This window comes from Peromyscus leucopus, chromosome 1 (assembly GCF_004664715.2).
Source record: "Peromyscus leucopus breed LL Stock chromosome 1, UCI_PerLeu_2.1, whole genome shotgun sequence".
NCBI lineage: Eukaryota > Metazoa > Chordata > Mammalia > Rodentia > Cricetidae > Peromyscus > Peromyscus leucopus.
The window spans coordinates 182,372,796-182,385,192 of NC_051063.1; the positions used below are offsets into that span (position 1 = coordinate 182,372,796).

Here is a 12,397-nt window from a genome sequence, read left to right on the forward strand (position 1 = left end):
TGATGGGTAGGAAGTGAGCTTATGAACATTCAGTAGTGAGCATTCAGGACTACAGTGTCACCTTGGCCTAGAACACAGGAAGCCCTGGGTAATTTACTGACAGTCGCTCAGATTATTCATGATGGATCCCAGCTCACTCATTGTCAGGACCTGTCTTGTTTATTAATTGATCATCCCTCATATTTGTCCCTCTTCAGTGTCTCTCTTCAAATCCTATATACTGGACCAGCAGTTCTGCCTAGGTATACAATGGGTTTACACTGGGATTCTGAGGGAAAGGACTGGGATGAGAAAGGAAAGAGTCAAAAGCTAAGGTCAGGAGGGCTGCTGGGGCTGATGACCAAAACTAGAAAGTTCATCAGTATCCCAGATCCTTGTATATATACTTCTCAAGTGGGGAGTATCACCACTCCTTGTATACCTCAAGTGAGGATCATCACACTCCTTATATCACACACCTCTCAAGTGAGGGAGCAGAAAACAAGTCAGTAAAGTAAAGCAGAAAACAGTTGGCAGAATTATGGGGAACACAGAGCACCCCCTACTTCCTGTTTTGCAAGATACATACTTGTACAGTAAGCAAGGCATTTCATTTCTCCATGTCTGGAACATTTGATCACAGTTTTACAGGCTCCAGGCCCCTTGGAGCCCTGGCACAGTCCATTCCTGGCCTTGCCAAGTGTGACCCTGACAGAGAACAAATGCCCAGGGCTTCTTGTTCCATCCCCAGGATGCCAAAAGGCATAGCAAATTCCAGGCTACCCATGGCTACACAGTGAGAGCCCTTCAAAAATAAAGTTGAAGAAACTGCCCCGAGAAACATCTTGGTCCACCAGAGGGTTCATCTACTCAGACTTGGGGGGATTGGACCCCAGTTTTTCACAAAGTAGGAATGATGTGTTCTCCACTGGATATAAGACAACCTTAGGTTTGTTCTCTCAACTACCAGCTCTTTATGTACTCTTGTCTATGTGTCCAATGAAGACCTGCAACAGACTTGTGGTAACCCACAAGAAGCTAATGAGATCCCCCCCCAATTTTTCATTTCTGTGAGCACTTACTCTGCTGTGCTCATATTAGTGAGCAGAACCCATGAGTGACTGAGATGAAGCATACGTCCTGTCCTTGAGTAGGACAACTTACTGTCTAGTGTAAAAACAACACATGAAAACACTTATAAAATTAAACTTGTCTCATGCCCCTTTTAAATTTCTTCTAGGAATTTCATACTTCAATATATGCATTTTGCTGGGCTGCAGTCTCTGGCATGTCGCTGCTGTGGGATATCATTCTGTATGCTGTGAATATGTGTTTCTCTGATTGGATGATAAATAAAATGCTGATTGGCCAGTAGCCAGGTAGGAAGGATAGGCGGATAGCAGATAAGGAGAATTCTGGAAAGAGGAAGGATGAGTCAGGAGTCACCAGCCAGACACAGAGAAGGCAAGATGTAAAGGCAGAACTGAGAAAAGTTACCAAGCCATGTGGCTAAACATAAATAAGAATTATGGATTAATTTAAGTATAAGAGCTAGTCAGTAATAAGTCTGAGCTAATGGCTTATTTAATTAATATAAGCCTCTGTGTGTTTACTTGGGGGATGCAAGTGGGAGAGTTTGTTCTGACTGCTGGCCGGCCAGGACACAGGAAAACTTCCAACTACATTCTGGTACCCAATGTGGGGCCAAATAAAGTTTGCCTGGACATCAGAGGAAACAGCAAGCCATTTTAACTAAACACAAAAATCAGGCAGTGGTAGCACATGCCCTTAATCTGATCACTTGGCATTCAGGGTCTGTGTGTGTTCAAGACCATATTAGGGAACAGAGCCAAGCTTGGTGTCACATACCTTTAATCCCAGTACTAACCATAGAGACCTGAAGGTCCATACAGACAGGCAGTGACAGGGAAGTGAGGTAACTGGGCTAAGAGCCAATGGCAGCCAGAACAGCAAGGCAATAAAAATGTGGGTAGACAGGAAGTAGCTCACTTTGGAAGCTGTGATGAGGTAAGGTAAGTTTAGCTGATGGCTATTCCTAATTCCCTGATCTCTAAGGCTTTTACCCCTATATTTGCCTCCGTGTTTTTTACTTAGTAAGACTGCTAAGAAATTCCACTACATGTCCTGTTGCTGTCTTAGGCCTTTCCACCTGCCAGGGCTACACCATGTACCACAGCAACAGCCAGAAGCAGCACTGGACCTTTGTGGGCGAGGAGCAACTGGTGCGCCTGTGGGCTAACACCAATCGCAAAGTCAAGTACAAAGGGGTAGCTAACAGTAAGGTTCTTCCAAACGATCCAGTGTTTGTTGAGCCTTATGAAGAAATGACACTTTGCAAATACTATGAGAAAAGATTATTGGAATTCTGTTTGGTATTTAAGGCAGCATTGCCACTCTCTGTTGTGGTTACAGCTTGTGTGTATTTTAAGCGTTTTTATCTTAATAATTCAGTAATAGAATATCACCCCCAGATAAAAATGCTCACTTGTGCATTTCTGGCCTGCAAAGTAGATTAATTCAACATGTCTAGTCCCCAGTTTGTTGGCAATCTTCAAGAGAGTCCCCTTGGACAGGAGAAAGCACTGGAACAGATTTTGGAATATGAATTACTACTTATACAGCAGCTTAATTTTTACCTTATTGTCCACAATCCTTATCGACCATTTGATACCCCATGTTAGAGAATCCAGAGGTTTTGAGGAAAACAGCTGATGATTTTCTTAGAAGAATTGCGTTGGCAGATGCTTATCTTTTATACACACCTTCACAAATTGCCCTGACTGCTATTTTATCAAGTGCCTCTAGAGCTGCAATTACTATGGAAAGTTATCAGAGAGTCTAATGCTGAGAGAAAACAGAACTTGCCTGTCACAGTTACTGGATATAAGGAATTGCATGAGAAACCTAGTAAAAAAGTATGAGCCACCCAGGTCTGAAAAAGTTGCTGTTCTGAAACAGAAACTGGAGTGATGTCATTCTGCTGACCTTGCCCTTAATGTGGTTATGAAGAAGAGGAAAGTCTATGAAGGTCATGACTATGTATCACAGAAACCCAAACAAGAAGGGGAGGAATGGACTGATGATGACCTGGTAGATCAATCTCTCTAACCATTTGAAATGGCAGTGCTAACTAAGCAACAGAATTAGGAAACATGTCTGACATTTAACTTTCTTTTAAGTAGTGCAATGTGAAACATCAAAATATACTAAACTTTTCTAATTATACAAATACATGCATTTTTATTACACCTGCTCTTCCCTCCGCATCACCCATTTTTAATTCAGTAAAAATTGCAAGATCTAGTTCTGTATACTTTCCGGGATATTTAATTGGACATTACCGAGCAAAAATTAAACTTTTTCATACCTACTTCCATTTTAATTGTGTTATACTTAATGAATAAAAATTTTAAAACATGCTGTTGGGACTTTATCTGCAGGAACCAAATTGTGGAAGTGAGACCAACAATGACTATCCATATTTGACAAGCTTCAACCAGAGATTCCACAGAAAGATGATAGCAAAAAAGGATTAACTCAACAAATTAGATACTAAGGACCTTAGAGCTTATAAACAAAGAGAAACTGGAAGGACCTTGAGAGTTCATCAATGCCCATCCCTTAGGTGGGGAGCTGGGGAAGGTGAACTGGGCAATGTTAGCATTCACTTTATCTTTATTGGAGGCTACTGAAAAGACCACTTGTCTTAGACTACTAGCAACAGTGGAGAAGGTGCCTGAACTAATTTACCCCAGTAATCAGATTGGTGAATACCCTAACTGTGATCATAGAAACTTTCTCCAGTAACTGATGGAAGCAGATGAAGAGATCCACAGCCAAACAACAGGCCAAGCTCCAAGAGTCTAACCAAAGAGAGAGAAAAAGAATTATATAAGCAAGAGGCATCAAAATCATGATGGAGAAACCTACAGAGACAGCCAGACCAAACTAATGGGAACTCATGAAATTTAGACCAACACCTGTGGAACCTCCATAGGTCTAGACTAGGACCTCTGCATAAGCAGACAGTTGTGTAGCTTGATCTGCTTAAGGGGCACCCTGGCAGTGGTATCAGGATCCATCCCTGATGCATGAACAGACTTTTTGGAGCCCACTACCTGTAGTGGGACACCTGGCACAGCCTTGAGGCAGGGGGAGGGGCTTGGACCTGCCTCTACTGATGTACTAGGCTCTGCTGACTCCTCATGGGAGGTCTTACCTTCTTGTGGGAGGGAATGAGGATGGGTTAGGGGAGGGGTACCTGGAGGGGTGAGAGGAGGGAAGAAGGGGTGATCTGTGAATGGTATGTAAAATGAATTTAAAAAATTTATTGGGGGTTGGAGAGATGGCTCAGCGGTTAAGAGCACTAACTGCTCTTCTAGAGGTCCTACGTTCAATTCCCAGCAACCACCATGGTGGCTCCCAACCATCTGTAATGAGATCTGGTGCCCTCTTCTGGCCTGCAGACATATATGCAGGCAGAACATTGTATACATAATAAATAAATAAATATTTTAAATTTTTTTTCTTAATATAAAAAAGACCACTTGTGATTCCAAAGAGACATTTTAAGAAATCACTGATACAATCAAATATGATAGACCTAAAAGAATGAAAAAAGCTAACATTGGAAGAAAGGAGAAAGAGCTGGGAAGATAAGCCAGTGGCTGCATGATGACATCATCCTTGACACTGGCAATACATCTGTATGGGGTGCTTCCATTCCATTCCCTTTGTGTTCACACATACTTGACCTTTTCATAGCAGCTTTCAAAACCATTGCCTTCCAGTCTCAAGAAGATTTTGGTTCTTATCTTCTTTTACAGAGAGAATTTTAGTCTTCTCTGTCATAGTGTGGCCAAATTGAACTCCAATGGAAACTCAATAGAAGTACGAAGAAAGCAATCATTTCCATTGGGGTTTTTGTTCTTATATGAAATTTCATGTATCTCAGAGAAGCCTCAATTCTGCACAGCATAGTGAAGGGAGATCTTTCTTGTGGGCTGCAAGAAAATATCATAGCGATTCAGCTGTGTATTAAAGCTATACTTTGACTAGCCAAGGGTCTGTCAAGAGCCAAGCCATTTATTATGAATATTTGGTGCTATCTAGCCTTTAATATTTCAGCTGTCTTCTACTATGAGATTCTTGCATCCCCAAATATTTTCAGACCTGCTGAACCTCTAGGTTACTAACTACCCCGCTGAGCTTAGGAGATAAGCTGGCTGTAGATACATAGCTTTGCTTCTTGTGCAAATGAAGCTCAGACCATCTCCTTGCCTTGAGACCTAGTGACTCTCCAGAGCATTGACTGAGAACAAAAGAGGTTTTTACATATCAAGGTGTTAGATGGAACAACATTCCTGAGGAGGCAGAGAACCACATGCCCAGGGAAAGAATGAGCATTTTCTGTAGAAAGGGACAGAAAGTCATGGGGAGAGAGAAGAGAGGAAGACAGAGGTTCCATAGAGGGTAAGCAGATCTTAGGTAGAGTTTTCTGAGTTCCAGGAGTAGAGAGTAGTGGAAAAGGAAAATGAGGAAATGGAGGATGAAGATGAGGCTGGAAGCATAGGAGTTTAGTCATTAGCAGGACTATGAGCTAGGGAACTGGAGAGAACTGAAGCTATGTAGACAGGATTTTATCCCAGAGAAATAAAATAGACAGATAAAGAGCTTGGTATGTCTAGAGTTATTCCTGCCTTGAATGCCTGACAGACCTATAGCTGTATTGATAAAATTTTGTCTTAGAGGAATAAAGTTAACAGACATAAGAGCATAGTGTAAGTAGATTTTTTTTTTTTTTTTTTTTTTTTTTTGACGTAACTAAACCCTGGGTATTTAATAGATCTTGAGCTTCTGATGCTCCGGCCTCCACTTCCCAAGTGCTGGGATTGCAGATGTAAATCACCATGCCCAGTTTTATGTGCTTCTGGGGACTGAACCCAGGAATCCTTCATTTTATGGAAGTACTCTACCAACTCGGCTACATCTCTGCCCTCACTAACAGTTGTGTGCATTTGATTCAGAACCATCTTTTATTGGCTTCTACCTGGAAATGGTTGTCTTATCATTTTTATTACAGTTATGGTGTGTGTGTGTGTGTGTGTGTGTGTGTGTGTGTGTGTGTTTGTGTATGTGTGTGTATCCATATAGATGCATGTGCAGGGTTCAGATGACAGCTGTGAAAGTTGGATCTCTCTCATCATGTGAGTCTCAGGGATGGAACTCAAGATGTTAAGTTTGGCAGCAGACACCTTAACCCATCTTGATGGGCACGCCTTTGTGTTTTGTTTCTATTGCTATGTGTTTACAAATGGTATGTCTAACCATGTACTTAACACTATTGCCAAAATTATTTACTAAATATTATCAGTCAAGGTGCATCATAAAACATAATAGAAGGGATAGCTGCGTGGTGGTAGCACACTACTTTAATGCCAACACTCTGGAGGTAGAGGCAGATGGATCTCTGTGAGTTTGAGGCCAGCCTGGTCTACAGAGTGAGTTCCAGGACAGCCAGGACTACAACAGAGAAACCCTTCTGTGAATTAAAAAATATAAGAGAAATGGATGGAAATAAATTATCAGCTTATTTCCCAAGTCTTAGGAGCTATTATGGAATGGCTCAGGGCTAAATAAACTTCCAAGTCAAGAGATTCATTGACACTTTTTCTAAAATATTCCATATTCTAATTATCATAGATTAGCTGGGTTTTTTCATGTGTTATGAGTGTTTTGCCAGCATATATATATTTGCATGGCATATGTGCCTGGTACACACAGAGACCAGAAGAAGATGTCAAATTCCTTGGAACTAGAGTTATAGACATCTGTAAGCTACCATGTAAGTGCTGGAAACCAAACCTGCATCTTCTGAAAGAACAGGAAGTGCCCTTAAACACTGAGCCATCTCTCAGGACCCTTATCACAGGTTTTTTTTCTTTTTCTTTTTCTTTTTCTTTTTTCTTTTTTTTTTTTGTTTTTGTTTTTGTTTTTTGTTTTTTTACTGCTGAACTTTCTGGAGCAAATTCTGACTACATCTTCATCACACAATGATGTTCTTATAAAATATTTACCTAAACACACACACACACACACACACACACACACACACACACACACATATGCAATGATATATGTTGTTGCAAAACATTCAACATTTTATGTTCATCCTGAAAGATAAGACACAATAGAGAGGGCTAGAAGTTTCAATGGTTAAGAGCATTTGCTGTTCTTTTTTTTTTTTTTTTTTTTTTTTTTTTTTTTTTTTGTTTTTCGAGACAGGGTTTCTCTGTGTAGCTTTGTGCCTTTCCTGGAACTCACTTGGTAGCCCAGACTGGCCTTGAACTCACGAGATCCGCCTGACTCTGCCTCCCGAGCCAGGGATTAAAGGCGTGCGCCACCATCACCCGGCTCATTTGCTGTTCTTGCAGAGACCAAAGTTTGGTACCCAGCACTCATGTCAAGTGGGTCACCACCACACATAACTCCAGCTCCTCGGGAATTCAACTCTGTCTTCTGGTCTCTGTGGGCACAGGAACACATGTGATGTGTTAGAACAGGCATATACACACAGAGTGAGAGAAAGAAGGTAGACAGAGAAATAAAAATGAATCTTAAAAATGATATAATAGATTGATGAGGTAGCAGAGCAAGATCAGCCCCCTTGAACAATAGGTCCCAAGGTAAGCTGAGAATGAGATACTGGAAGGACATTATCCGGCTCCTTCTTATCCCAAAGTCCCAGTGTGCAACCTATAATAGCCTCTCCACTGATACTTGGGTGTAAGCATGTATCCCATGTCAAACCCACTGTGATTTCCCTAGGCTTTTTGATGACTGTATATACACATGCAAAGGAGACACACTTGTGGTACTGTGGGTGTTATGGAATCCTTGAGGTAGACTTTCAGATAGAAAAAAAGATACTGCTGCAAGCCAAGTGGTGAAGAGAGGTGGGACTAATACTAGAATATCAATATAATCTGCAAGAAACTTGTAGTCAAAATTATAAGAAAGTCCTAAGTCAATATCCCATCAAAATAATATCTAAGACATTTTAGTGCTTTTGCAATTAAGGGACTTGGAAGATAGCTCAGTGGGTAAGAACACTTGCTGTGCCAGTATGCGGAAATGGGTTCAAATCCCCAACACCAATTTAAATGATACAAGAGTAGTTGTGTACATCTCTAACCCTAGGACTGTGAGTGGGTGGAGATAGATTTGCTAAGGCTTGCCAGCTGCTATCTTGGCTCCAAGTTCAGTGACAGAGAGATTCCATCTCAAGGGCATAAGGCAGAGAGTGATCAAACAGGGCATCCGATGTCCTCCTCGTAAGTGTGCACAGCTGACAAACTTGTGCATTCAGAACACACACACACACACACACACACACACACACACACACACACACACCCTGTACACCAAGTGTGGTCACAAAATGAAAGCTAAGTGTGGTGGTACATTCGTGTACTCCCAGCACTGAAGAGGATAAATGGGGAGATACTGATTTCATGCCTTCTAGGACTACACAGAGATCTTCTCTCAGTCAAAACAAGTAAAGTGCAGAGTACTCACCTGGCTGCTGATTTAATATTACTGAAAATGAAGACAACATGAAAGAAGAACTAGAACAAATGTTGTTGGTTTAAAAATAAATGTAGGAAATGTTTATGAAGTGTGAGAAAGTATTTGTAAAAAAGGAAAACCTGAGCCGGGCGGTGGTGATGCATGCCTTTAATCCCAGCACTTGGGAGGCAGAGGCAGGTGGATCTTTGTGAGTTCGAGGCCAGCCTGGTCTACAGAGTGAGAGCCAGGAAAGGTACAAAGCTACACAGAGAAACCCTGTCTCAAAAAACCCCTCCAAAAAAAAAAAAAAAATGCAAGTAAAACCAACATAGTTGGAATTAAACCACACCAAAAGGCTTAAAATTCTATTAATAAACACTACTGATATTTTAAGACAAAGAATATATTTGCAATTATACAGATGAATAAATTAATATACAGTAGAAGCATCCTAATACACACACACACACACACACACACACACACACACACACAATGCCCCTACTAGACACCATAGTCAAACAATTAAAAATCCCAGTAACATAAACAGATTACTTATTTTGGAAGTGTTGGCCAGTGAGGTCTCATAAACCCCAAACATTACAGACCATTGTCAATGTTCTTGGTTATCCTCTAGAACCTGAAACTTGACAGTAAGACTCGATTGCTGAAGACACTTGACTCATAGAACATGAAGAAATCAAGGTAGTACTCACCTGGATGCTTCATCCCTACTGGCTAGATTTCAGTGCTAGAAAGGGTTATAAATACTACCAGAGGACCAAAGTAGTCATTAATTACCCTGTTGAAAACCCTATAAGCTACGATAAAGATTGGCCTGTAAAGGTGTGCCCACTGGTGCAATAGTGGCATGAACATCATGGAAGTAATCAACTACTTTGATCAGATTTAAGTTCCACTCCACAAGGTGAAACCCATGCCTGTCATAATTGTGAGGTCAAGAGCCTATGGCAACACAAGTCCTAGGCCCTAGAGAAAAACCTTGTGCTATTATTCTGCTAAATGGGCATAACATTAAACTAACTTCCATTGTTACACCCATAGATTAATATATCTCTCAACCCTCATGAGATGCTTCTGTACGCAGGAGATGTGAATTACGGAGACCCACAGCTCATCCAAGATGCAGAGAACAAAAGACTGCAGAATGTTTATTCCTCAGTGGAACATCTATACCAGAGTCCCTCCTCACAAGGGGTCACTGTGGAGGAGGGGGCAGAAAGGTGAATGGCAATAAGGAAAGTGTCTTCTGGACACAGCAGGGAAGCTGCATAAAATGAACTTATAACAGTTGTGGCATCATTCACAAGCCCTGTGCAAGCTCAAGCCAGACCAAATCCCAACAAGGACAGGGAAGGTGGATACAAAATCTCACCCCTAGCTAAGGAGCAACCAAAGAATGATAGCTTCTGGGATATGGAGAGTAACTTTTTTTTTCTTTAGAGCATAGCGCCTAGTTAGTCAATCAAGTCAATGGAAGGCCACATATCCAAGAATATACAAGTAGCAAAAAGGGAACTTGATGGATTTTTTTTAAGGTGTGGTATCTGGGAGGAGTTGGGGTAAAAGTGAATATGATGCAAACACATTGCATGAAATTCTCCAAGAACTAATTTACAAAAGAATATGTGTAAGGTATTTGAAATTTTCAAATATCAAGATTAAGGAAGAGTATGAACATCAAATCAGTGTACTAAAAGGAAAGAACTCAGTCTTTCAATATCCATCTTTTCTCTTTTGAAATTTGTTATCCAGATGAAAATAGCCAAAAAATTTGTAAGCATTTAAAACTTTATACTAGATGCTACAAATTAAGACTAATTGAAATCAATTTACAAAACAAACCATAAAAGGATAAGAGAGATGGTTCAGCAGTTGAAAGCTATTTATGTTCACAGGACACAAACTTGACTCCCAGCACCAGCACAGGGTAGCTTACAACCTCTCATGTCTCCAACTCTAGGGGATCTGAGGCCCTCTTCTGGACTCTACAGACACTGCACTCACTTGCATATATCCACATACAGACACATATATACTCATAATAAAAAATTAAAAATCGGGAATGAAAATGAGTATATTTTTAAAGTAAATATTCTGTAAGGCATTTAAAACAAAAACAACTGCTCATGTCACCCACAATTTGAACCCATTCACTGTCCTTGCAATTCCATTAAATAGTCAGACTTTTTTTTTCATTTGTCCTAATTGCTTAACCCAGCACTTTTCAACACCTTCCTTTATAGACTCAAAGATTCTTTCCAGAATTCTTTCTTATGCACTCTAAACACCTAAGCACAACAAAATCTGGAAGCTTCACATGTCTTCCTAAACATGGTATCTTTCAGGTGCTTTTCCCACAGCCAGAAAGAGGTTAACACAATTATATGTAAACAATATATAACTTGTATGTATCTTCATCAAATCCAAAATAATAGATGTCTCCTAATTACCCAAACTTATAATTTTCCTTCCACGACAATATTTAAAATTTCCCTGATTTGCTCCACTACGACTACCCAGCAGATGATAATTAATTACTTTAGATGTAAGTTAATAATGTAAATGTATAGCTTTATGAGAAGATCCATGTGGGCAGAGACATTACTGGTCCTATTTGCCCTGGTTGACTTCACCAAATTCTACTATGTAATAGCTAACTAAATGTTAGCAATGATTGAAGTGACTTCACAAAAGAAAGTAAAGAGAGCCAGAACACTTGAACTAATCAGAAAGACACTTGGTCTTCAGGCAACAGCCAAAGCATAACCTAGAGATTCTGGTGTCACTGATGATGATCACAAAGGGGCTTAATGCTGGGAAACATGTACTCAAAAACACAGAGCTGTTCATCATCCAGTAACTGGTTTTTACAGTTAAGGTTGTCCAGATGGTCAAAGCATTATAGATTGAATAAAAGGCAAAGAAGGAGGTCACCAAAATCAGGATGGTGCGTGTGGCTCTGGCTTCATGGTTTTGTCTAGACTTGGAGAGGGCTTGGTTGTGAATATATTGTACTTGCTTCTTGTGTCTGTGTAGTAAAATGACCATGGAGATGCTGGCCCACATTATGAAAGCCAGACCCAAAAAGTCAGGGGAATAATATAGGAGGACTGTATACAATGGGTTATAGTGATCTGGCATTTCCCAGAAACAATACCTATAATTACTTTCTAAACTGAGATTCTGCCTACCCCGTGGGCTACTCACTAGAACAGGAATGAATGAATTTAATACAATATGTAAGATCCAGCACAAAAAGCAGCAGAAGACAATGAACTTTAGAGATCTAATCTTGACTTCCATCCAACTCCAAATACCAGGGTTGAGCTTAATGAGCTGGAATCCATTCAGGAGGCAGATGGTGTTCAAGGAAACAGCCATGCCCACTCTGCACCAGTAAATGGCTAGTTTACATCCGACATCATCCAGGAAATCTTTCCATCCAAAGGCCACTATTGTTTGAGGTATCCCTTTGAAGAAAAGGACCAAGGAGTTGGCAAATGCTAATTGGTTCAGAATTAGATCTGTGGATCTCAATTTATGTCCAATGAAGAAAGAGATGTTGTAAAAGCAAAGGAGGGAGGAATTTCCAAGGATCCCAACTCCAGTCTGAAGGAGGAAGATAATTCCCGTCTCCAATTTTCCAGCACCCATTGCAATGACATTGAGAGGGTTGTTGATTTCAACTGTAGTCAGAGGACTTGGTGGGGGAAAGAACAAAAATAAATATTTTATATCACAATAAAGAAACTTTCACTCTGTTTATCCCAGATTATATATCCTCATTTTAGGTAAGTGTTAATAG

General features: G+C 40.4%; 1 protein-coding gene and 1 pseudogene across 1 annotated transcript; one reads left to right on the forward strand and one right to left on the reverse strand.

The window, feature by feature from the left end:
• The first annotated feature begins 1,990 nt into the window (after positions 1-1,990).
• On the forward strand, positions 1,991-3,318 carry LOC114684493 (annotated as a pseudogene).
• Positions 3,319-11,313: 7,995 nt separating this feature from the next.
• LOC114684494 (vomeronasal type-1 receptor 1) lies at positions 11,314-12,246 on the reverse strand. The gene has a single exon (XM_028859087.1). The coding sequence runs from the start codon at positions 12,244-12,246 to the stop codon at positions 11,314-11,316; it is 933 nt and encodes a 310-aa protein (XP_028714920.1).
• Positions 12,247-12,397: the final 151 nt, after the last annotated feature.

Bases quoted from the DNA above. Each gene is read 5' to 3' on its own strand.
- LOC114684494 (XM_028859087.1), bottom strand. From the start codon at position 12,246: ATGGGTGCTGGAAAATTGGAGACGGGAATTATCTTCCTCCTTCAGACT.